A 25,151-nucleotide genomic window follows, 5' to 3' on the forward strand; every position below is an offset into this window, starting at 1 on the left:
TTAAAAGAGCCCGTGTCCAAATGTCTGCCCCAGGGCCCAGTCCCTAAGTTTACACAGGGGACGGCCATGTGTTCTGCTCTGAAATACTGGAGCAAGGCAAAAGATTACTCATTTATAAATCATTAAAAAATAGGCAGAAACTGAGCTGGCTACTCAAAATTCACCTACTATGCACTACTGACATGCACTAGGCACCTACTATGTGCTGGTGCACATAGTTGATTTCCCAATCCTTGGAAGCGGCTCCTTTCTAGAGTCCTCCAGGTTCACTCTGTCGCACAGCAGGACACAGCCAGCAGGGGCAGAGCCTAGAGAGCCAGCCACTTACCTACGCACAGAAACCAGGGACGGGGTGGGGGGGCTCCGCACAGAGAGCTCAAGGATCTCAAGAGATAGCAACACACACTACACACATGTGCACACACATGCATACACCCGCCACACACATGTACACACGCTGCACATACCACGTGCATGTGTACTCACCCACACGAACAGACTACACATGCACACACAGTGTACACAGGCCACACGTGTCACACACCACACCCTCCACACACATCACACGCTCCACACATGCACACCCCCACAGGCATAGTGTAACTGCCCCAGGATAGTCTGACAGAGCTCCACTCTGGCCTCTCACCACACAGGGGAACATGGGGTCACCCTGGCGCTGGGAACTCTGGGAAGGGGCAGGGGCTCCAGGGTAGGAAAGTTGCTCCTTCTCTCACTCCACTGACAGCGCCACTTATGTGACAATCAGTGAGTTCTCATGTCTTCCCAACACTCTGCCACCTTGTGGACAAGGAGGCTGAGGCCCCACGAGACAGCGGTGTGGGTGGATGTTGAGTCCATCTCTTCTGACTCAAGGCCTGGAGTCCTGCCTAGTACCAGCTGCAGCGTGAGCTCGGTGACATTGTAATTGAGAGCAGCTATGTTTAGAAAGGTTTCATTATGACAGGAAATGACCCCAATGTGTGCCAAGGCCAGGAGCGAGGAGAGGAGAGCAACTGAAAAGTGCACTCTGCCTTCTGCCTACAGCTAGCAAGGGCCAGCATGTGTGCCAAACACGCGAGATGCAGGGCTGTGAGGAAACGAAGGGCCCTGCCCAGGCCTGCTTTAAATTTCATGGTGAAATCTCATGCCATCAGACTTCAGGTGCAAATCAGTCCTTTGTCCAGTGAACCCACACTGTGTTGTTACTGCCTGCCATCTTGGCTTTCCCTTCTACTGCCATGCTAACACAAGGCTGTGTTTACCTAACTCTGGCTTCACTTAATGGCAGCCTCAAAGCCCAAGAGAAGTCATTCAGCTGTGCTGCTAAGTGTATCCTCGATATGAAAGTGCGGAACTCTTCAGTTCCATAAGGAATGAAAGTATCATATGATGAGATGGCTAAGATGCTAGATCTTGCAATCTCTTCCAGTGCCTCACTTAAAAACTGAGCTTGGCCTATGTAAAGGAGGGTTCAGAACCATCTGCTGTGTCAGAGGCTCCTATTGCACCTTGGAATAGGACTCTGATTTCCACTCCCTCCCTGGACAGCTGGGCAAGGATTTCTGCAAGTGTGCCAGGCTTGCTTGTTCTTCAGAGCATCTCCCCCTCTGGACCAGAGGTCTGCACAGTTGGATCCAAGTCCCTGCTGACACCCCTCCTGGGGCATTCTCCTTTCTTCCTTCTCTTGGGAGAGCCTGAGGAATGCTCCCTGGATTCATCACTGGCTTCTTGGACCTCAGTGATCTCATGGCTGCACCAGCCCATGGGAAAAGCTCCTTCTCAGCCTGGGGACCTTCCACAATGGCTGCTGTCATTTTCCTGCTATCACACCACAGTCTGCTTCTCTGACTGACCCCGTCCAGAACACCCACAAAGCTAGCCATAGAAGGAGGCTAAGCTATGTGGAAGGAGGCACTGGGGGAGGAGCTGGGCAGAGGCCCCATGGGCGGCCGTTCCTGTGGCCCTCCACTCGTACCTTCCTTGTTCTGTGCTCCACCCTTCATCTACTCCATAAGCCCAATGGGTTTTCCTCTGGTATTCCTCAGAGAAGGCAGAGCTGGTCTGACATTGTTAGGACCCTTCAGAGTCTGCAACAGAAGGGCTTAGTTCAGAGTCTTTGGGAGGGGGTGAAAATCTGCCAAGACAGCTGCCAATGCCACTGGCAGAGCCTATGAGGAATAACACAGGAGTGAGGCCCTAGCCCCTTCCTGGCACGCTGCTGCACCTGTTGTGAGCCAACCTCAAGCTCCGCTGACAGTCAGACTCCATTACATTGTCCCTTTCATCTTGATCCAAACTGCTTGCATTTCCCATTCTGGTTTAATTTTCTCCCTCTCCCTCACCAGAGCCCGGTGCCTGCGGGATGGGCCATTGTTTGCACTTATAGCATTCTTATTAACACTGCCTGACCCTGGGCTCAGCGGTCAGCCTGGGGAGCAGCTGCCACTCCCTCTCCACAGGCCTATTTAAACAAGGAGGGCACAGGCCACCCGGCTGTGCTTGTCCCCTCCTGGGTGACAGCCTGTGAGGCTGGCTGTTCACAATCCCCTTGCCTGTGTATCTGGTGGTTACCCTGGAACTTAGACCAAAGCTTGTAGGAATGGATTCCACGTGGGCTAGCTGCGAATCTGGACAATCTTCTGTACCCTGCGTGCTCCCCAGTGTTCCTAGCTTCAGTCACTGGTCCAGGAGCCTCTGCGCTTTAACCCTCTGAATCCTCACCACAACCTGGATGGGGAATGCATTATTCTCCATTGTAGAGGTAAGATACTGAGGCCCGGGGACAGTTTGCATCTCAACTAGACCACCCGGGCCTGAGCTCCATGGAAGGCCACCCACGTGAGTGCCCTGGTCCTGGGACCAGGGTACCGTGACCAGATTCTGCTGCTGAGTGCCAGTCCCTCCACCTCCTCTCTCAGAGCCCCACACCCAGCCCTGTGCTTGTAGCTCCTGCACAGCCAGGCCCCTGGCAGTGTGTTCAGTCTTGCCTGAGTCGTCAGAGCTGAGTGCTGACCCGGGGTGAGTAGCCAGCTAAGAACCCCATCAAAGCTTTCCCCCTTGGGGCACTGTGGAGCTCCACTCAGGGGGAAGGAGATACTCTAGACCCCTCTTGACCAGGGGCAGCAGGAGATCTCATCACACAGAGCACAGAGAGGCTCCATCTTTGAGACTTATCATCTCAGGTAGCTTTTGGGGATATCATTTCTCAAAACAACACAAAAACAAAACCAGACCCCACTCATGGTCTAGGCTGAATGACCTCCACTTAGGTATTGACAGAGGGTGGCTCTGAGTGTGAAGTGAATACCCTCTGCATGCACCCCCTAAAGCAGGAAGTCCCCCCCTGCTCTGACTCCTCTCACCAAAAGGGTTTGCTGAAGGTAAGAGCTTTGTGACAGACACCCCAGTATAAACCATCCTTCACCTGCGCTGCCAGTCACACAATGCCAGCAGTGGTAAACACTCCCTGGGGGAGCAAGGGACATGAGGCTTCTGAGGTGGCTTGGAGGAGCTGCTTTCCCTTCCTGGAGGAAAAGACCATTCAGCTCCATTCCTGCACAGGCTGCTACAGCCATGGCAGCCGTGGACCCTGGGCAGTGCCCCATTCCCTGCTTCAGCTCAGCCTTCCTTTCAAAGAAGTGCCTGGAATTCCCACCCTAACCCTCAACATTACCCTTGCCAAGAAAGTATTTTATTTTTTATTTACATCTTTGTCGGTCCTGGGGCTTGAACTCGGGGACTAGGCTCTGGCTTTGAGCTCTTTTGCTCAAGGCCAGTGTTCTACCCCTGTGTGTCACAGCTCCACCTCCAGTTTTCTAGTGATTCATTGACTATGTATGTCTCCCAGGGACTTTCCTGCCCAGGCTGGCTTTGAACCTCAAATCTCAGATCTCACCCTCCTGAGTGGCTAGGACCACGGGACTCGGCCACTGGTGCCTGGCCAAAGCCAGTTTTTAAAGCACCAATAGTACAAGTGAGACTATAAAGGCCCAGAGAGGTGCCAGCAGTTTCTCAGGGCCACACAGCATGCAGGTGCCTGAGAAAGGAGGGCTTGGTTACAGGAATTCCAGGGTTCTCAACAAGCCTACCCCTTCACCAGCTTCATCTCCCCTGCCTCCCCTGCACACACAAGGAGAGTCACTCCCATCCCTGGCATCCCTGCCAACCTGGAAAGACTGAGTGAAGAATCATGTCCAAACACACCGGGGTGGTCTGGTCCAGGGTAAAGTTTTGCTGCTGCCGCTGCTGCCACCTGACAGGTTGTGGGAGGTGCAGGTGCAGAGGCCGGAGCAGCGGCTGCCCTCGGCAGGGCTGCAGCGTCCCGAGGCCGTGAGCTCAGATTTGTCCATGTTTGGGCATGGAGGCTCTGCCCAGATGGGACCCAAGGCAGCCTCCCAGCCCAGCGTCTCCAGGGAGGCTGCACTTCCTGCTGGAGCGCCAAGGCCTCTGGGGGGGGGTGGGGGCGGGGGTGAGCTGGGCAGAAAGAAACCATCTGCTCACGGCGGCCAGGACCACAGGCAGCGGGGGCTGTGAGTACAGAGCCCTTGGGCGGGGGAGCACTTGGGGCGGGGGAGGCTGTGAGCACAGGCAGGGCCGTCAAGGATACCCAGGGGGCTGGAGCAGGGAGGACCAGGACAACAGCCTGGAGGAGCTCCCTTCCCCTCCAGAGGCTCATCAGAATGCCGCTCCGCTCCAGAGGGGCTGGCTGTGTCTGGGCTGGTGTCAGCTGGGTGGTGGCTGGTCACTCACGGAGCTCACTGGCTTGGTCCTCAGCATCCAGAGTGACCAGCAGGTGGAGATGGGGACGAGCCCTGCCACCTGGAACCAGAGGAGGGATGGGACAAGGGCTGGGCATGGCGAGTGTAGCCGTGCTTTCTGCCCCCACCTCACCCGTCGGCTGCTGGCTGCTGGCTGGCTGGGAGGGGTATGTGTGATAGGGTCTCTACCACAGCTCTCGGAGGAGCTCGGTGCTGAGATTGTCCCGTTACAGTCACATGGTCGCTAGCAGGGACCCAGGACTGGATCCCTGTCTGTGACCCCAGCTCCCCTTCCCCAGGCTCCTGTCCTTCTAAGGGAGAGGATGTCACCACCTACCAGGGTGCGTGACCCTCTCCACAGCCAGCCTGCCTTCCTCCCTCTGTTCTTGTCCATCTTTCCCACATCCACCCATAAACCCACAGACACCTAGCCACCTACAACCCTGGGGAGTTCCTGGAGTCTTCACTGAAATCTGTTATTGCTGAAATTTCCCCCGGGGCCTGGAGGTACTCACTAGGAATGCCGAGTGAGTCTCAACTTCCTGCAAAGTTTTCCACCCAACTCTGTGACAGCTGGTGCCCTGGGGAGAGGGGGTAGGAGGGTCCTTTCTGGGGTTCCACTGCTTCACCTGTGCACTTCTGGTTTAACTGGCACGGGTAGAAAGAGTATGGCTTTCCCTTAAAGACAGAAAGAAGGTAAGCACACATCTTTTCCTTTAGGGGAATTTTTTTCCACTCACAACTCCACCATGTCTCCATTCGAAAGGAGATGATCCCTACCTCTCAGAGTCCCCAGTGTCGCTGGGCCATCTCTCTGAGTCAGAAGGAAACGGAACAGTGGTGGACAGAGCTATATGCTTGGTTTCTGAGGACAGGGAAGGAAAGGGCCAGTCAGGCTGGCATCCTTCCTGGAGTCAGGCTAACTTTCCCACAATGGGGATCACAGACAAGAGTCCGTGGCCTGGCATTTGGGGAGGAACTGGACTCTAATCACTTAAAATCAAACCACAGATGCCTTCTGGTATCCAAGGCAGCCAACAGAAGGCAGGGGAAGCTGCAAGCAGGGTCAGTGGGCAGTGGTGTGGGTCCAGGTCACCCAGACTGAGAGGCCTGTCTGGAAAAGTCTGTCTGATTGACACCCAGGGGGGCAGTGCTCAGGGGCTGGTGCAGGAGAGTGGGAGTCTTGGGCAGTGGTGGAGGTAGAGGCTCAGAAAAGGAGTGTTCACGGTTTCCTGCAGCCCTTAAAGTAAACTAGCACCAACTCAATGACTTGAGGAACAGAAAGTCAGCATCTCACAGTTCTGAAGGCTAGCATATAGGGTCACCAAAATGCCCGCAGGGCTGCAGAGAGCTGTGGGGGTCGACCCTTTGCTCCTTGTCCCCTTCTAGGTCCTGGTGGCTGCCGGCACTCCCTGCCTTGCTGCCCCATTCTCCAACCTCTGTCTCCTCTTCTGTGTAATGCCCTCACCAGCATCCTGCTTAAAAGGCTCTAATGGCTGCAATTAGGGTCTACAATCCTGACCCAAGCCAGGCTCCCATCTGAGACTCCTAATCACGTCTGCATGGCTGGCACCTGGACTAGCATCCACAGGCCTAGGATGACAGACAGATGTCCCAAGGGGTGTTGCTGCACCTACCCAGGGTACCTCTCTGAGCGGGAGGTGCTCCTCCTGCAGAATGAAGCGGACATGCTCAGAGCAGACAGGGGCTCCTGTGGACCTCACAGGGATAATGCTGAAGCCTGGGCTCGTCTCACTTGTTTGTCTCTGTGGCCCTAGAAATGACTGCTGCTCGGGGCAGCCATGGGGAAGAAGCTGGTGCTGGCCCAGAAGCGGGGAGAGACGCGCGCGCTCTGTCTGGGAGTGGCCATGGTGGTGTGTGCCGTGATCACCTACTACATCCTGGGCACCACTCTGCTCCCCCTCTACCAGAGAAGGTACTGACCTTCAGCCAGCCCCGCTCTCCGCGGGGACCCCCCTTGGCACCCTCAGGCCCTCAGGACAGGCAGGAAGGCAGAGACAGGCCTCATTCCCAGGCTCACGCGGGAGGGCAGGCTGGCCTGAGCCCTGCTGGCGTGGGGCTTGGTGGTGACAGATAAGGGTGTCCTTGTCACAAGACACAGCCAAGGGTCGGCAGTCCCTGCAGTGTGTGTGACTGTGGGAGGCACACTGTACACGCCGCACTCTCTCCTCCCCCAGGAATGTCCCATGGATGGGGAGGTCACCAGCTCCTGCTGGGGCTTTGCTGGGAGACAGCAAGTATCTGCACAGAGCTGACATCCACCCCTGGAACTCTGTCCAGGAGTCTCTGAGAACATCCCACGATCCTCATCTCTTGACATGGCAACCCCTCTGCTCTTTCAGAAATGCTACGCGATTTCTGGGGACACTAAGTGCTCCCCACTCACCCCACCAGCATGTCTTCAACCTTACTCTGGGCATATCTGGCTGCTGACAACCTCTTCCATCTGACAGCACTCTCACGAGGGAGATTCACACCATGGTTTTCATGGTGACGGGCCTGCTGGCCTCTCTGGGGCCTGTGCTGTCCTCAAGTTTTACAACCTGGAGCCCCGCCAGGCTGAAATCTCACCCCCACGAGGCACCGCTCAGAGCAGCCCAGCGCTGCCAGCACATTGCTATGTCCAGATCATCCTCCTTCCTGCCAGGTCCTGGCCCTGTGCACATCAAGTACCCTCTATATTTGATCTTTTTTATGGGAGCAATTATAGTTTCAGAGACTCTCGACCTATCCTTGGTCCTGTGTGGCCCCAGAAAAGTCCTTGGCACACGTGGTGTCTTGTACACTTGTGTGAGACCAAGACAATGTGGATAAGATCCCCCTGGGCCCAGGCACTCAACAGGATCAAGTTGAACCCTGCCAGGGCACGAGCCATTCTGATTCCTTGGGTACAGAGCCTTGTGGAAGCCAGGGTGAGAACCACCACAGCGGTGGTATCTAACTCCGGAGCAGGTCTGAAACTGCTCCCGTGACCCGTATCTCCAGGCCCAGGGACTCAGGGGCCGTTAATGCTGGATGCTGGCAGCCAGATGAGAGTCCCGGCCCTGTGTTTCGCTCCTGTGTTGGGTGTTTTGTGTTATCCCAAGGCTGAGACATGTGTGGTCCCCGCAGTGTGTGGACCCAGGAATCCACCTGCCACCTGATTGAAACCAACATCTGGGACCAGGACGAGCTAGAGGGCAAGAAGGTGCCCCAGTACCCATGCCTGTGGGTCAACGTGTCTGCCGTGGGCAGGTGGGCTGTGCTGTACCACACGGAGGACACTCGGGACCAGAACCAGCAGGTACAGTGTCCACTCTGTCAACAAAGTCTAACATAAGGCCAGGCCTCAGCCAGGGCCAGTGGTCCACAGACTGACTCTATGGTGTAGACAGTGCCACCCTGCCCGGCCTTCTCAGTGATTCGGAGTGCAGGAACTGCAGAGAGGCAGCCTGCAGGTGCCCTGATGCAGGTCGGACAAGGCTCCACTCCTGAAAACATCCGAGGTCCACACTTGCAGGGAGCACTAAAGCCTCTCTGTCCTGCAGTCCCTGCACAGCTTGCGAGCTGGGCAGAGGATCCTAATAACAGTGATCAGAGCCCTGCCTGCCCAAAGCTGGTCACAGTGCTCGTGCCTGGGGAACCCTTGCCAGATCCTGACCTGCCACCCTACTTCCTTTGGCTCACGAAGGATCAGGCCTCAGAGTTCGCCACCTGAATTTTGGCCAGTAGTTTTACACTGGGAGAGCTCATCTGGGAACCGGGGATTCTGACTTCTGATGTGTCAGTGGCCTGGCTGCTACTGGCCTCCTGGAGGACACAGTGCCTGTTGTTGGGGGGGGGGGCATTGACTGCCAGTCTGCATGCAGCTATCTTCTGCTACCACCAGGCCCTGCCCCTGCCCTGACAACTCCCCGAGCAGGTGCTGGACCAGCCCTGCCATCTAATCTGCCTTATCTGCTTCACTCACTGAGCTCGCCTGCATGAGCCAGTAGGTCACTGAGCATGGGCTTGTGCCCTGAGTCTGAATACAGAGTGCATCTATCCTATGACACATGTGGTTCACTGGTCTCCCTAGACTGTCACATTTAAAGCCTTCCTTGGTAATTTCTAGATTCTACTGCTATCAGCCCATTAACATGATGAAGGCATGGGGGTTCAATTTGTCTAAGATCCTGTAGCCCAACAGAGTGGAGCCAGGACCTGGACAGGGCCTGCATGCAGTCGACAGCTGTGCAGTGGTCCCAATGTCACATCCACACATAGCACGGCAGCTCTGGGACCGTAAAGTGCACACACAGGTCCACAGCCAGTCTCCCTCCCTTCACCCCCGGGGCCTGAGAAATGGGGAACCCAAGCCCCCAGCAGCACCTGGCTTATCCCCACAGTGCTCCTACATCCCCGGCAGTCTGGACAACTACCAGATGGCCCGGGCCGACGTGGAGAAGGTGAGAGCCAGATTCCACGAGCACCATGTTTTCCACTGCTTCTCCACAACTCAGGAGAACGGGAGCAGCGTTCTGTACCGGCGTCTCCACGGGCCCCAGGCCCTCCTCTTCTCCCTCTTCTGGCCCACCTTCCTGCTGACAGGGGGGCTCCTTATCATTGCCATGGTGAAGCTCAATCGGTCCCTCTCCATCCTGGCAGCCCAGAAATGACTGTTCTGCACCATGTCACCCCCACACACACATGCTGGTCACAGGGGCTGGGGGAGCTGCTCTCCCGAGAGTGCCCGTGCCTTCTCCCTGCCCTCTCCCCTCTGTCCTGCCTTCTGCTGCAGCGTTGGCCATGGGGAAATCTCTGCATTAAGTCATTTCCAAATCAGGAATGTGCAATGGCCCCCCCAGTGCCTCAGAGGACATAAGGATGGCCACTTAAGGCTCTCTACGACCTGTCCTCACTCAGGACTATTTGGGTACCTCTGCTGCCTCCTCTGTCACTGCCTATCCCAGGAAAGACGAGAACTATCACCTCCGTGCCTGTGTTAAGCCAGTTGGCTCACAGCCAGCCTCTCCCACCCCGGTAGCCATCCTTGGTAAACTCAGCCCCTTGACGTAATTCCATAATAAACACGACAGCAGCTCCCATTTCTAGGGCTTGTTCTGTATACTGCTTTTCATAAAAGGACAATGAATATTACATATGTTTTCATCTGAGCATGGAAAAGTACTGTTGTCTCTTTGTATCGGCAGAGGTTTAGTTCCAAGGCCTCAAACAGAAGTCCAGTCATTTGCCTAAAATGCTGTATTTCCATCACACTGACCCATGTAAAATGCTGTGGTGTTTACACTGCAGTCATACACGTAAAATGCTGCAGTATTTGCATCTTTCCCACAAATGTAAAATACTGCATTATCTGCATTGCATCCACTCATGTAAAGTACTGCAGTATTTGCCTTATTCCCACTCATGTAAAATGTTGTGGCATTTGCACTGTACCCACTCATGTGCTCCCATATAAGTTAGATCATGCAACATGTAAGGCAACATAAATGCCCTGTAAATAGCTATATGCCGCATTGCTTGGGGGCTAATGACAACAAAGTCTTTCCATATTCAGCAAAAATGCAATTTCCCCCTAAATATGATCAACCTACAGCCAGCTGGACGCACAGAGGCAGATCTTGCTAGTACATGGGATGCCTTAGGCAAAACAACAAAGGGGTGTGAGGAAAGAAGCCAAAGCACATAAAACATGCCTCAAATCTTTTCTCAATTTTCAGCAATAGGAAAATAATGTAGTTTTTGCTTGAAATTAATAAACCAATGATAAATGCATTCTGCCATAGTTTGGACATGTCTTCCATCGGTTCATGTATTGGTAACCTAATACCAAATCCACATGCTCATGGAGTGGGGCCTTTCAGAGGGAGCTGGGTCTCGACAAGGTTGTAGGGTGGGGCCCCGAATGGCACCGTGACTTTGTGAGCTGGCTCATGCGCCGTCTCCCCTGCCGTGTCGCTCATCATGTCTGATGCACCACAAGTTGCTCATCAGACACCAGCCCTGGGACTCACTGGCCTCCAGAACCACAAGCAAGCAATACTCCTGTGCAGCAACAGAAAATGGAGTAGGACACACCGGAGGAAGTCCAGCCAGGGCCTGTTCTCCAACACAACCTCTGGGGGATGGGGAGAAGGAGGGGGCTGGAAGCTAAGTTTCCACCTGGAAAGAAGGGTGAGCACAGTATGGTAAGACGAGAGAGAGATTACATCCCTTGACTTTTGTCACCGTAGATTTTTACAATTGTTCTACTTTAGTAGCCACTTTGTTCATCATTTGCTGAGACTAATTTATAAATTAAGCTTTCATAGGTACACACACATTTAGATCCACATACACATGGAAAGGCATGGCCTGCCTTAGGTTTGGCACCATCTAGTCTCAGGAATTGATTCCCAGAGCAAAGAGTGGCTATTATAATAGTAGCACGTTTACAGCTCTTGTGGCTCATTCTAGTGAAGTGCTGAACCTGGAAGGGGAGGGAAGCTGGACAAAAGAGGGGGTCATTGGAGCACCCCACTGTGGGACTGCACTCCTACCTGTGGCATCTGTGGGCAGTGTCAAAGGTGCGTTCAATTGTACGGCACCTCTTCATGTCAGAGCTGGCTGGTATTAGCAGGAAAAAGTGATTCTCTATCTGGTGTCAGAGGAAAAACCCACACACATTTCTGTCTCTCCTACATGGTAATGTGCATCAACTCACTACACCAACATGCAGCCTTTCCATTTTGGGATATATTTTGCTAATCACTCCCTGTGCAGGAATCTGTCATCCTTAATAATATTAAAAACTAACGTTTGTTGAGAACCTGTGTGCTGGGATCTAGGCCAAACCTTTCCCCATATGGCTCATTTAGTGCTCATCTAATAGCCTCCCCTAAGGTTAAGTACTGGCATCTCCATTTCATAGATGGGACAACTGAGGTACAGGGATAACACAGAGTCAGCCACAGCACAGCTCAGATTTGAATCCAGCCAGCCAATAGAAGAGCGGGGATTTAAATCTAGATGGCATGGCTTCAGACTCCTAACCGCTGTTAGAAGAACCCCGTTCTTTCATCTGTTTCCCAGAGGTCAAGGGCAAAGCTTTGCCTGATAGCCCTATGGGCCTTCTTGCAGAGCCTGGTCTCTCAGAGGGCTCTCGACCACTCCCCGTGATGTGGCAGTGGATGTCTGGCGATGCCAAGTCTGAGCACCTCTGATGTGGGCAGTGCCCAGACTAACCAAGAGTGACTGGTTTGACATGACTTTCTCAACCACCCGCCCTTCCCCCACCGACTCCTGCTTACTTTCCCCAGTGCTCTCAAGCTGTGGGTTTAATACCACTCTCTGGAATTTTCCCAGGCGCGGACAGCACACTTGTTGACATACAGTTCTGGAGTCTTCTTCTACCATCCTCGTAAGACCTGGGCTGCGGACACCTTCTTGGCTACGTTTCCTATGACTACGCTGGCTGGCCACAGTCCCTCAGTCTCCTCTACCTGTCCTTTCTAATCCTTGAATTTGAATTCCCCCAAGTCACCAAGAAGAGCCCCACTCATCAAGAGGAGCCAGAGCCCAGAAGGAGCTCCTGACTCCGTACAAGCTTCCCAGCCACAGGGGCACGGAGGCCAGTTCTCAGATCTCCCTCTGTGGGAGGTAGCACGTTCTGAAATGGTCTTGTCCGGCACTTGCCTTGTTCTCACACGGACTCTTCTGAGGCTCAGCTTCAGCTTGATGTTCCTGCACTCGCTCTCAGCTCTGCTTCTCTATCTGTCCTGGAGTAGAGGCCTGCAGGGACGGAAGCTCAGGCCTGGCCTGTCTGTGACCTTGACAATCTCAGCTTCCTCAGTGGCTGCTGACTCAGTAGTAACACAGTAGCACTGTGGAGCACTCGCTGCAGTGCTAGTAGGGGAACATTTGTTCTCTCCCTAGCAAGCAATTGTGCAGACTTTCCTCTGTGGAGAACTCCGAGGACTCCCCACTGCCAACTCTGCCCATCAGCGACTTCTGCCTTGTTTCTTGAGTGCGTGAATGAGGACTGCCCTGCTTCCCTCCCTCTCTCTCTCAATCCACATCTAACTGTGCTGTGTTTTAAGGTTTTCTGCTCCGAGAGGCCAGCATGGTGGCTCACGCCTGCCATTCCAGCTACTCAGGAGGTAGAGATCGGGAGGATCTCAGTTTGAATTGGCTGAGTAAACAACAATGAACAAATCGGGCAGCATGGTTCATGTCCATCACCCTAGCTTCCCAGGAGGACTGCAAATGAGGACCGTGCACTGATACTGGTTCTCTCACAAACCATGACATCCCAAGCCAAATGACTGCAAAAAGCTCTGGGGGTGGGGCTCAAGTGTGAGTTTGACTCCAACTGCCAAGAAAAGCCTGCCACATACAGACTCACCTGCATTTGCTTTGAAGTTTTCATTTGCTTGTACAAATATGACACTAATTCATGAGGAAGAGCGATGCTGGCAACGCAACGGCATCCCTGCCTCGTCACCATGCCAAGGGTGAAGGGCCAGTTTCCTCGGAAATCAACTGAATGGGAGAACCATCACCTGTCCTAACAGCAGATCTGGCTGGATTCACCTTCACAGTGTGAGACAGGCAAATCCCATAGCCCTGAAACCAGGCTTAATTGGAAATTAAATTGCATTTCCATGCCAACCACAGGGTGCCTGTATCCACAGCTGATTCATTAGGATGTTCATGTCAGAAGCCAGGGGAGCCCAGGATGCCTCACCCAGGCCTACAGCATTGTGTCACCCACTCTTTCAGGTTTCCTGTGTACACTGGTCGCTTGCAGTGTATAGACAGAGCCATGAACCACACACATGGGCCTGGCCGTGCTCTAGCAGCTCAGGGGCCAGCAGCAAAGGGAGCATGAACAGAATAAGGAGAATACCCAGCAGCCACGGTTCCTCCACACGTGGTGCTGTTGATAGGAGAAGGCAACCTGTGGGCAATGCTATGGGGTGTTGGAGGTGTAGCTTAGGCCTCCGAGGGCCCCCTCAATTATGTTTCCTCAGTCTGACGGGAGGCCTTGACAACTTGATTTCTGAAGCAAGGCTGAGTTCCCTGTTGGCCCATCAGGGAAAGAATTGGTTTTGTCTTCATTACCTTCTCCCAGATCGCATTTTTAGAAACAGAAAAGATGGGTGGGAATTAGGGTGTGGGGATGATGAACCCTAAAGGAGGAGGCAGACAGCCTCAGCTTCCACTTCTACCTGTCTCTTACAGGCTGATGGCTCCAGCCACAACTTTTATAGTAGCCACTTTCCCACTGCTGTGACACAATGCCCAAGAAAACAACTTAAAGGAAGAGAGGACTGCGAGTGCTGGCTGCTCTGCAGCTTTCAGACCTGCAGTGAGGCAGCAAACATCAAGGCAGAAGACATAACAAAAGAAAGGCTGCTCATCTCATGGTTGCCAGGAGCAGAAAGAGAAAAGGGGATGCTTCTCCAAAGGCACTCCTCCAGTGGTCCTCTAGCCCCACCTTCCAGCTTCAAGCATCTCTCAACAACACAACCCTACTATAACTCAGTTATCAGGACCATCTACTAATAAGGCCAGAGCCCCTAAGATCCAATCACCTCTCTGTGATTGAACCCAGCCTTTAACACATGGGGTAACCCTTCCTGGCCAAATCTTAACAGCCTTCCTCTCTCTGTAGCTCAGTTCTCTGTCTCTGAAAATGGGGCTCAAGAGAGCTTTCTACATCTGGGGCTCTTGATCGTGTTAAATAAAATAGTGACTGCAGAGGGCTTAGGGCCATGTTTTGTATACAATGGGTACTTGAATATTGCTGCAAGTATGGCTATTAAATCTCAGAATTCAAAATCCGGAAGGGATCTTTGAAATGAGTAGTTAGAGAAAAAGACACAAGTTGCCCAGAGAAGAGAAGCTACCTGCTCAATGGAATGGATTCTTTGTCCCTCTCCCTCCTCTCTGACTTCCTCCATGGTAGTGCTTGGATGTGGACTGACAAGTTGCCTAGGCCATGAAGACAAACCATTCACAAGTGGATGGAGTCTTCAGATGGGGTAGCCAGCTCATCTGCTTCCTCCAGGGAGAACACAACATGACTTCCATGAAATAGGAAGAGGATCGTCAGCAGAACCCAAGCATGCTGCCACCCCATTGTTGGACTCACACCCTCCAGCACTGTGGATTTATGAGCAATCCAGTCATGGTGTTCTGTTACAGTATCCTGAAGGCACAAGAAAGGTTGCGGAGGTGCGGAACTGAATTCAAGGTCAGGACTGGCTCGACCTCTGCCACTGCTTATACTCCAGAACACAGATGGAATCCTGTGGTCGTCAGGTCCTCCTGCCCTCATCCTAAGAAAGGAGGAAGACTGTTCTACCTCAGACTGGAGATCTCTGGATATGGGGGAGTCCTACATTGCAAATGACCTTTTCTCAGCTGCTGTTGGAAACCCTGTGCAATTTTCTCATCTGCTTCCTCCCCATGGGCCTTCAGATATCAGGTTGGGGATTGATGCATGCCCTGACTTCATCTGCTGTCTGCAGAGGCATCCTAAGGCCGGCTACGTGAATGGGCATGGAGGCTGCTGTCCAGAGGCAGCCCAGGGCTAGAGCAGAGGAAAGCTGCTGTGGGACGGGGACTGGATCCTTGCTCTTGCTTGCACATCCTCTTGTAACAGTCACTTTGGCCAGTGCAGTCAATCTCAGCACAGAAGTTCAGAACAGAGCACCAGGAGGCCCCATGCTAATGCTGCCAGCCAGGCAAAGCACCCTGGGGCTCCAAATCCTCAGGGTGTAGGTGCTTGAGGCTCTGTGGACTGTTACCACAGCGTGAAGGGCAGCCAGGCTCACATTCCCACAGGGCGGATACAGACGAGCGTGCTGACAACTAGATCAAGGGAATGGCGGCCATACGGACAGGCTGGGGTTGACAGGGGCACGGCAGCACATGCACACGGGAGCCCCACAGAGCCTGTTTTGTTCAGCTCAGTTTCATCCCTCTGGCTACAACCCAAGCTGGGGCACTGGAGAGGAGGAGACTTCTGGTGGAGGGTAAATGCCAGGTGCTGTGCACCACTTCTTCCAGCTCCAGTGCTCCCTCACACGGCCCCGGGGCCCCGCTGTATGAGGAGGACACGGGCCTGCGATGCAAAGTGGCTTGCCTGCCACAGCCGGCAGGATCCGATGCAAGTCTGGCCCAGAGCTGCGCCTTCTTTCCTAACACCTGCTTCCTTCCAGATATCTCACATCAACCCCTCCACCCTTGGGGGCGGCAGTGGACGTGGAGCACGGGACCTCCTGTAACACTGAGGAGACTGGGGAGGGCGGGGACCACTGAGGGAGAGCCGTTGGGGCCTTGCTTGCTCTGCTCCTCTCTGCTGTGGTATCACAGCCCATAGTCCCCCCCCCACCCCACCTGCCAAGAGGCCTATTTCTAGCTACTTTTAATTTGGAACAAACTAGCCGCTCCCCCGTGGTCCTAAAGTTAATAAGATGTCTGCACGCCAGTGCCAGGAAAAGCAGCCCTGAACAAATTATTCCTGCCTGGAATTAGGGTTATCCAGGTGAGAGGAGAGAAGTGGGGGCGGAGAGGAACAGCAGAGAAGGGCAGCTAGGCACATGCTGGGGATCCAATTCCCCTCTCTTCTCTGCCACAGATCCTGACGATCCCAGAGAGCATCCTGGTCTGTCCTCCCTGAAGGACAGTGAGCTGACGGGGACGTGGGGGGGAGGCTCTTCCCCAGCAGGCATCTTCTGTGAGATGACGCATCTCATCTGCATATCCCTGGAGCCCAGGTATGGGGCCAGGCTTTCCTGGACTCTCCAGCGTGGATCTCAGTGCCCTAAACTCTGAACATCTATCTCCTCATGAGAAGAGCCCTTGTTGCAGCTACCTTGATGAGGAAGGGAGAGCCCCTCTTGGGCAAACCTCTCCCTTCTCCCCTCCCAATGGGGGCACTAAGAGTGAGGTGGGGCTATCGTACAACCTTGGCCTATGGTGCTCTTTCCTTGCAAAGCTTTGTCCTTCACCCAAGCCAGGCTTCCTTCTGGAATTTGTCATTGCCCCCTGCATGGCAGGTGGCTTTCCTGAACAGTCCTTCTGGTTCCACAGCTCTGATGAACCTGCCAGAGTTGTAAAGGTGGCTGGACGCCCCCGCTGTTCTAAGACAAAGTTCCTGTGGCTGAACATGTGTGGGACAGGTGTTGCAGAGGGCTTCCCAGAAAGCTATGCCAGGCACCTGACATCTCAGCATCTCAGGCCGGTGTCTGCCAATACTGTTTCATTCACTGAACATATCGCTGAGGAACCTCCATGGGCCAGGGTCCACACTAGGCACTCTGTGGGTGGAAGCCAGGGCACAGGGCCTTGTATTTGCAGAGCTCAAGATCGTGGGGGAACCCAGGCTTTCATACAGAATGTCACAGATCACAAGGATCACAAACTATGTGAGGGCAGGAAGGGAACACCCAGGCCAAGAGGCACCTGTAGGGATTTCACTTCTGCAGCAGGACGCCAATGAAATGTGGAAACCTGGCATCGTAGATGGATTGCTGGGATCAGGAGAGCAGTCACAGGCCAGTGGCAGGCAGGACAGAGAGCATGGTGTTGAGCCTTCCTTATACCCCAGAGATTCCCTACATCAAGGGAGGTGTCCGTGGGCCAGCAACTGGCAGAATAGCACAGTGAGGCTGGACTGGAGCCTCCCTTGTACCCCAGACATTCCCAAAGCTGGTAAGAAATAACTTATTCCCAGAATCAGAAAGAGGACGAGGGTGCACTAGACTTTGCCCTTCTTAATCTTGAAAATCCTCCTCTGGAGGCAGGGCCTCTGCAAGTCTAAGAACTCAGTGCCATGCATAAGGGACAAGGGAAATCACAATGAAGGCCAGAAATCATTAAGCAATAGATGTGTCCATAAAGAGCGGATTCCACACCTACCTTGGGGGGTGCGCAGGCCACAACGCTTTCTTTGGGCTTCTTCAGACCTGTTCCCGGACTAGCCCTGTTCCTGTCTTATCATTGACTTAGCAAATATTTAACAAACACCTATGTGAGGTAGGGCACCAGTGACCCTGTCCATGCCTGGCACAGAGCCAAGGCAGTGTAAGCACTTGGTTCTCTCTGTGGAGCCGAGGCCTGTGGCACAGATGCAGTGAGGACACTATCTTCCCCCGGTGTCTGCCCTGTGCCACCTCCCTAAACCTACAGAAAACTCGGGACTGGAGCGGGTCAGAGGCTGGACAGGTAGCCATCTGTCCCCAGTGCCCGTCCCTGTGAAACCATTTAGCCATGTGGATCTGAAGTTTCTGGGATTCTGAGCATCCTGTCTGCTCAGCTTTGCTGTGGAGACCTCTGTTCCAAAGTGGCTGCCTTTGCTAGTGCAGCTTACTTCCTCCTGCCCAGCCCTGCTCCATGTACCATCACAGCTTACACACCCCTGGTTTGATGAGACCCTCGGTCTGCCCCAGGACTTGGGCTCGGTGGTGCCACATTTCCCTTCATCTTAACACAGCAGGGTGTCCAGGTGGAATCCCACCAGACTGTACACTTCTCATTCACGAGTCTGGAGCACAGCGGAGGTACTCAGGAAATACATGAGTGAATGAACACAGACAAATGTGCAGAGACAGTATGTTTATGCTCATCTGTCCAAACAGCCATCTAGCTGTTTGCCTGTGTCTCTTGCCCACACATACAAATTTCCTTGCTTGTTTTCCTTTATGGACTCACTCTTCTGTTGCATAACATTCTTCTGCAATCTCTCTCCTCTGTCACTGCCTCAAGTGTAACAGACCCATCTGCAGCCAGCAAAATCAAAGAGCCCTGCAGGAGATAGGTCTGGGTCATCGTCTGCTGACACTGTTCCCTGGTTCTTGATGAAGCAATCGAATCAATGCAACACAGTCCACCAAGGTTTCTAGTCCCCACTGGCCTTAGAACTGTGCTCAGAGGCAGACAGGTAGGAGGCAATGGGCACATGAACAAAGTGGAGCTCGGGAGGCTGTGGCTTTCCCAGGTAGCAAGGCAGGGCTGGGACCTGGCTTTGCTCCCTCCCGGCCTGTGTGCTTTCTGGTGTACTGGAAAGTGAGGCTGGGACAGAACGTTGTTTTGAGATCCATACAGAATTGCTTCATGAAATCTATGTTCAACCTCCTTCTGCAGGAAGTGAAGCCCCTGAAAGGGCTGCCACTGGGCCCTCCTCACCTTCTGTGCCCCCATTCCAGACCTACAGTAATCTTGCCAGGCATTCTGACTCTGAACATCAGGGTCCTGGGTGTCCTAGGGGGTGGGGGTGTGTGGAGAACAGTGTCCTCTTTCAGTAAAGTAGCAGGAAAAGAACAGCAATTTGGGAAAGGAAGTAAGAAGAACCTCACCATTTCCCACCTACACCTGCCACTGCATTTACACCAGGCCACTGGGCAGCTGGGGGCCTGGGTCACATCCTCTGGCACCGTTGCAAGTTTTTTAAATGACAAGAGGAGTTCGTGGTCCTCCTTGCTGAGTATTCAGTCTCCCACTTCCAGTGCCTCCCCTTACCCCCTTACGAACTCATCTTTCCAGAAAGAGGCCATGAATATTTAAAGACTTTTCGGCCAGCGGAACCACATAATGATACTAGTCACTCTATAAATTCAACTCTAAAGTTTGCCCATGTCCCCGGGCACAGATTCTGCAGTGGGGACCCTGAGAAGTTAACCACCTTTTTGCCTGGGACTGTTGGCCCGTGTGGGGCTGAGGACACATGTGTGTCCCTAATTCTGCTCCCCAGCCACTGGGAGAGATAATTGTGTAAACTGCCTGCCAGGGCAGTTTTGGAGAAGCAGGAAATTGACACTGACACCAGTAGCAATGTGGAACTATAGACACCTACGAAAGCAGAGGGCGCAGGGCACCCAGAAACACAAGACCTGGAATCCCACCAAAACAAGCTCTTGGCACACAAAAGCAGAGCTGATCCGGACTGTGGACTCACCAGTTCAAGGTGGGCTCCAGCCCCAGGCCATCTCCTGCTGGTCCCCCTCCAGCATATCTGGTGTGCAGAATTACTCACAGCTCACCGCATCAAATCACTCTTATCAACACCACACAACACTCCGGGCATAACTTCTTGAAACTCCAGTCACGCCAAGGCACTTTCAGTGCTCCGAGATGGGCTCTGTTCCTCTGCCTGCCTACAGCCAATCAGCCTCACGCCAGCAACCCCACTTCCAGAATACCAGGCAATTGCAGCTGGCTGAGATCTTGGGCAGGGTGCCTGCCCACCGACCATCAGGACCCGGTGGTCTGCATCCTAGAGTCCAGAATCTCTGGCACACCACAACAGCCACACTCACCACACGGCGCAACGCCAGAGTCAGGACGCACCAAGGCAGGAAACAAGGTTCGAAGCCAGTCTCCCTACCTTTGCTGAGGGTCCCAGTGATGAGCTTAAAGATGGTCTGGGCAAATTTCACAAACCCGAGCTTGCATCTTTTGGAGCAACCGCTCATGGCGACTAAAAGGGTGAAGGCCCTGCCGTCGGCAGCCAGAAGTGAGGGCTCTCACTTTGCAGGTCCCTGGACCTGGGAGCCTGCCTGGGTGAGCCCCAAGAAATAGGTGCCACCCCAGAAGTGTGGTCCTGGGAACAGCACAGCTGCCTCTGCAGCAAGCCCACAGTCTGAAAGAGAAAGGCTCCCTTCTTTCTGTCGCCTCTTGCTGTCCACTCAGGTCCTCACCACAAGAGGACCTGGGATGCCAGGGCCGGGATGGCACTGCTGGGGCACCAGGCACTTGGAGAGAAGCGGGAGACGTGAGTGAAACTGAGCAGAGCACGGAGGGAGGAGCTGAAGCCTTGCTGACTCTCCTACATGGCAGCGGTAATGTAGCAATTAATACTCCACTTGGAGGGAGGGACTGCTAGGCAGAAAACTCAGCCGCACAGCCTCCTGCACTGGCTCTCCGGAGCTTGCCTCCCTGGTTAATCTGGGGGATCAATTCTTCCTGACTGGATGGGGATCTGGGAGACCTCCCCTCCGAGGAGGAAGCCGGGGCTGGCTGCGCTCCATGGAAAGTTTGCAGGCAGCTTTGAGCAGCCTGGTTCACATCACGGAGAGGCCAGGCTGAGGGGAGCTGGAGGAAGGCAGAGGACACACAGACAGATGGACAGCGCCTGTGCTGCCCGCCCAGCGACCTTGGCCCCACGGCAGGGGCCGTCTGCAGCTCCGGCTGCCTTCTCCCGGCAAGGTCCTGGAGCAGCTCAAGCGCGGCCTCCGTCCCCGGAGCCCGGGCAGGGGTCTGTGCTGCCTCACCAGCACTGGACAGGGCTCGGCGCAGGCTTTGTGAGTGGAGGCCCTGCGTGCCCGCCCGCTGTTCTGGCTCTCCACTGGCACCCTGCACCGTGGTCTGGCATTCTGCTGGTCCCCCGGAGGCACTCGTTTCGAGGGCTCTGCTGCCAGGCCGGCCTGGAGCGCCGACCTTCCGGCGTGGGCCTCCTGGCCGCCCGGGCTCCGGGTGCGCGGCGCCCTCAGCGCTGTCCGCCGCCCCCAGGGCACTGCGGCTCGGACGGCTCGGGCGCCGAGGCCTGCTGTCTCCCCGGTCTTCCTCAGTCCTTCCGGGGCCATCCACCCATGGCAGCGCCAGGAAGAGGCGTGTAAATGGCACCGACTGAGCCGCGCCGCGCCAGCTGCCGCAGGAAGACAGGCGCCGGGCCTCCCGCGTGCTCCCCACGGTTCCATCCGGGCACCAGCCCGCCGGAAGGCCCGCCCACATCCAGGGCGGGTCTTGCTGATCAGTGGCGGACGCCCATGCCAATCATCTCTGGAAGGCTTCGAAAAGGCGGGAAGTGCGCGGGAGCAGGCTTCGAGTGTTTGCTGCCAGGCCGGCCGAACCGCGGCGGCGGCCCGCGCGCCGTCAGTCAGGACTGTCCGTCGTGATCCGGAAGGATACGGGACGGGGAGGACGGGGAGGGCGGCGCAGACCCCCACGACCCCCTCCAGGGCGGGGAGGATGGTGAGGGCGGCGCAGACCCCCATGACCCCCTCGAGGGCGGGCCTGTCCGCCAGCCTGGACGGGGAGGACGAGGAGGACGGGGAGGGCGGCGCAGACCCCCATGACCCCCTCGAGGGCGGGGAGGATGGTGAGGGCGGCGCAGACCCCCATGACCCCTTCCAGGGCGGGGAGGACGGGGAGGGCGGCGCAGACCCCCATGACCCCCTCGAGGGCGGGCCTGTCCGCCAGCCTGGACGGGGAGGACGAGGAGGGCAGCGCAGACCCCCATGACCCCCTCGAGGGCGGGCCTGTCCGCCAGCCTGGACGGGGAGGACGGGGAGGGCAGCGCAGACCCCCATGACCCCCTCCAGGGCGGGCCTGTCAGCCAGCCTGGACGGGAGGGCGGGGAGGGCAGCGCAGACCCCCCATGACCCCCTCCAGGGCGGGCCTGTCAGCCAGCCTGGACGGGAGGGCGGGGAGGGCAGCGCAGACCCCCCATGACCCCCTCCAGGGCGGGCCTGTCAGCCAGCCTGGACGGGGAGGGCGGGGAGGGCAGCGCAGACCCCCCATGACCCCCTCCAGGGTGGGCCTGTCCGCCAGCCTGGACGAGGAGGGCAGCACAGACCCCCCATGACCCCCTCCAGGGCGGGCCTGTCAGCCAGCCTGGACGGGAGGAGGGGAGGGCAGCGCAGACCCCCCCATGACCCCCTCCAGGGCGGGCCTGTCAGCCAGCCTGGATGGGGAGGGCAGCGCAGACTTCCCATCACCTCCTCCAGGGCGGGCCTGTCTGCCAGCCTGGACTCCCATGGCCATCTGAGGAGGATCTCAGCTCCTGCTGGACAGGAATGTCCACGAGTCCACACACCCCTCACCCTGCAGGAGCCCGAGGAGGACCCCGCCCTGGTCTCCCCCCCCCACACCCCCGGGGACATGCCCTCAGGGCCGGGGCAGGTGACGGTGGGGAATTCCAGCGGGAGAGAAGCGGGGCGACATCGGCCGTGCTGGGCCTGGGAACGAGAGCTGGCACGGGGAGAGCAGAGAGAAGACACCGAGAACGCACCAGGCGAGACGTGGTCACTGGAAACTGCGGAGCCTGCAAGCTCCAGTTGTACCTCCCTCACGGCAGCAACGTTTGTTGATGTCTAAAGGCCATCAGGTGTCGGTATTCAGTCCTAGATAACCAGTCCAGTCCAAAGAGGGTCAGCAGTATCCAAAATACCACACCACAAAATATCATCCCCCCACCCCCACAACAGCAACAACAACAACACACAGACAAGGTCGTGCATGTGTGAAGAACATCCCAGGGGAAGAAAGACCACAGGAGAAAATTGTTCTCTGCCCAGGAACTGGCTATGTGGCAGATAAGGAGCAGAGGAACGTTCTGATAGCACTGGGAAATTAGACTATCAGCAGGCTTCTAATTAGTCAGCCTCTGCCACAGATGTGCACTCTCCAAGGGACTGGGGTCCGTAGCTATCTTTCCACCTGAAATGCCTCCTGGAACCCTCTTGCCTCCACAGTGGGGAAATAGGGCAGGCAGATGGGGGCTCCAGATGGAACCTGGACCTGGAGAGGGCACAGGCTTCTCTGTGAGCAAGGCTGAGGGAGGACAGGCATGCTGGCCTTCAGAGTGTAGAGGCCACCCCTACAAGGGTGGCGGTAATACCTTCCCTGAGTCCAGCTCACTGAATTCCTTCTCTGTGCAGGAAGCTTATTCCCACACACCAAGTCCTTATTTGAGCCCCGTGAAGCAGCCATCATTATGTTATTCTTTCCCAGAGAAGGAAAGTAACTTCTCGATGGCCACAGAGCTGAGGCAAAATTTTAAACCCAAGCTGTTTGACATTGCAGTCTAAAATCCCTGCAAATTTGCTTCACATGCCATCAGGGTCAAGATTAAAGTGAGTGGCAGTAATAGGGAACTACATTTTGCCTCAGTGTTGGAGGAAAGAAGGAGTGTCTGCTGCGATCATCAGCTCACTGTGGGTAGATAACCAAGGCTTTTGCCTGCCGTGGAAGACTTCCCTTTATGGCGACAGTTATAAAGTGGGAAGAGAGGCAGAAAGAGCTGCAGCTAGACCGGGGGCGGGGGGCGGGGAGGTCAGTCACTGTCTAACCACCTCAGAGCATCTGTTTGGCAGAGAGAATTTCTTATGGAGAGTGCCTACGCAGGCACTAGGAGACCATAGATGGCTGGAATGGCACAAAAGGACTACAGAGATAGATGCAGAAAACAGGACTTGCGGTGCGGGAGACAAAGGCAAGGATGTGGGATCCTTATTGCTAGAACCTAGGTGGCAGAGAACCAGGCCTGCCGCTGGCCTTAGTACCTCTAATATGGGGCCCTGAGGGTGATGCTGAGAACTCAGAGTGATGATGATGATGATGATGATGATGATGATGATGATGATGATGACACCGATGATGCAGATGCAGCAAAACCCTAGGAGCTGGCACTCACTGGTACAGCTGGCCTGGAGAGCTGCTGCTGAAGGGAGGTGGGGAGGAGGTAGCCTATGAGAAAAACATCCCCTTCCTCCAGCCTTAGCTCCTGCCCCTGCAGGCAGACAGACATATGTTTTAGTCTGAGCTGATACACTGTGGAGAGGAGAAGGGAACCCTGGCCAAGTGTTCACTGACCAGCCTGCCCAGATGTGTTCTGTTCAGAAATCCAAGAACCTTCTTCACTCATTTGCTCATTCCTCTGGTGTTTACTCAATAACCGAGATGCATCAGGCCTTCAAGGTGTGCTCCTGCATAGAAGTTGTTTTCAGGGTTCCATAGATGCTCAGACCAGCATCCAACAGATCCATAAAGTCCAATTCCAGAGAACAGAACACTTGGAGACAAATAATGACAGAGTGTCCAGTCTGTGCTTTTGAATTGGCAGGATCAGACCTCCCAGGGTTTTCTGGCCAGCTGCAAAGACAACTGCCTCGAAGAAGAGGAGTCAGACTGGGCAGGAGTCTGGATCATTATAAAACCAGGGCTGTGATTTGTGACTCTGGCCAGATGGTCTCCAGGGTGTTGTGCGTGGGTTCTTTTACCCAGCATGAACACTAACAAACTCACAGAGTGCACCAGTGTTACTGTATCAGACCCATTTTCTAGAGAAAGGGGAGGCTTAGGAGGTGCCCAGTAACCCTGGGAGGGGGGAGGCAGACCAGTGGGGTGAGTGGCACCCCAGGAAAGTAGGGGGAAGAAGGAAACGGAAGCTGCCAGCATGTTTAGAGGCTGAAATAGGATCAGATCTGCCTGGAAAGACAGTTATGCATTTCCAGCCAGTGGATGGAAGAGGAGGTGAGGAACTCAGTAAAGCAAGCAGAGGCTAGCATTCTCATAAATAAATGATTCCTGTTGCTGCTAAGAAAGAAAACAAATGAAACCTCCCACAGGCCCCAAATATTAGCATTTAAACACCAGCTTACACCGGTGGGTAAGAAAGCCCAT

At 54.9% G+C, this 25,151-nt stretch overlaps 2 protein-coding genes across 2 annotated transcripts in view; one reads left to right on the forward strand and one right to left on the reverse strand.

Annotated features, from left to right (window-relative positions):
- The window catches only part of Kcnip1 (potassium voltage-gated channel interacting protein 1), a 154,111-nt gene extending 133,631 nt beyond the window's left edge, over positions 1–20,480 (reverse strand). The window contains exon 1 of the mRNA XM_090321303.1: positions 20,134–20,480. Coding sequence (XP_090177429.1) covers positions 20,134–20,221 — 88 coding nt within the window. The 5' untranslated portion in view covers positions 20,222–20,480. The remainder of the gene's footprint in view (positions 1–20,133) is intronic.
- Kcnmb1 (potassium calcium-activated channel subfamily M regulatory beta subunit 1) lies at positions 4,457–10,527 on the forward strand. Its single transcript, XM_090320763.1, has 4 exons — positions 4,457–4,529; positions 6,536–6,693; positions 7,890–8,061; positions 9,146–10,527. Exons 2-4 carry the CDS (start codon positions 6,560–6,562, stop codon positions 9,413–9,415), a joined length of 576 nt encoding a protein of 191 aa, XP_090176889.1. The 5' UTR covers positions 4,457–4,529; positions 6,536–6,559; the 3' UTR covers positions 9,416–10,527.
- Positions 20,481–25,151: the final 4,671 nt, after the last annotated feature.

Source organism: Megascapheus bottae, chromosome 29, assembly GCF_031878675.1.
Source record: "Megascapheus bottae isolate mThoBot1 chromosome 29, mThoBot2.hap1, whole genome shotgun sequence".
NCBI classification, from domain to species: domain Eukaryota; kingdom Metazoa; phylum Chordata; class Mammalia; order Rodentia; family Geomyidae; genus Megascapheus; species Megascapheus bottae.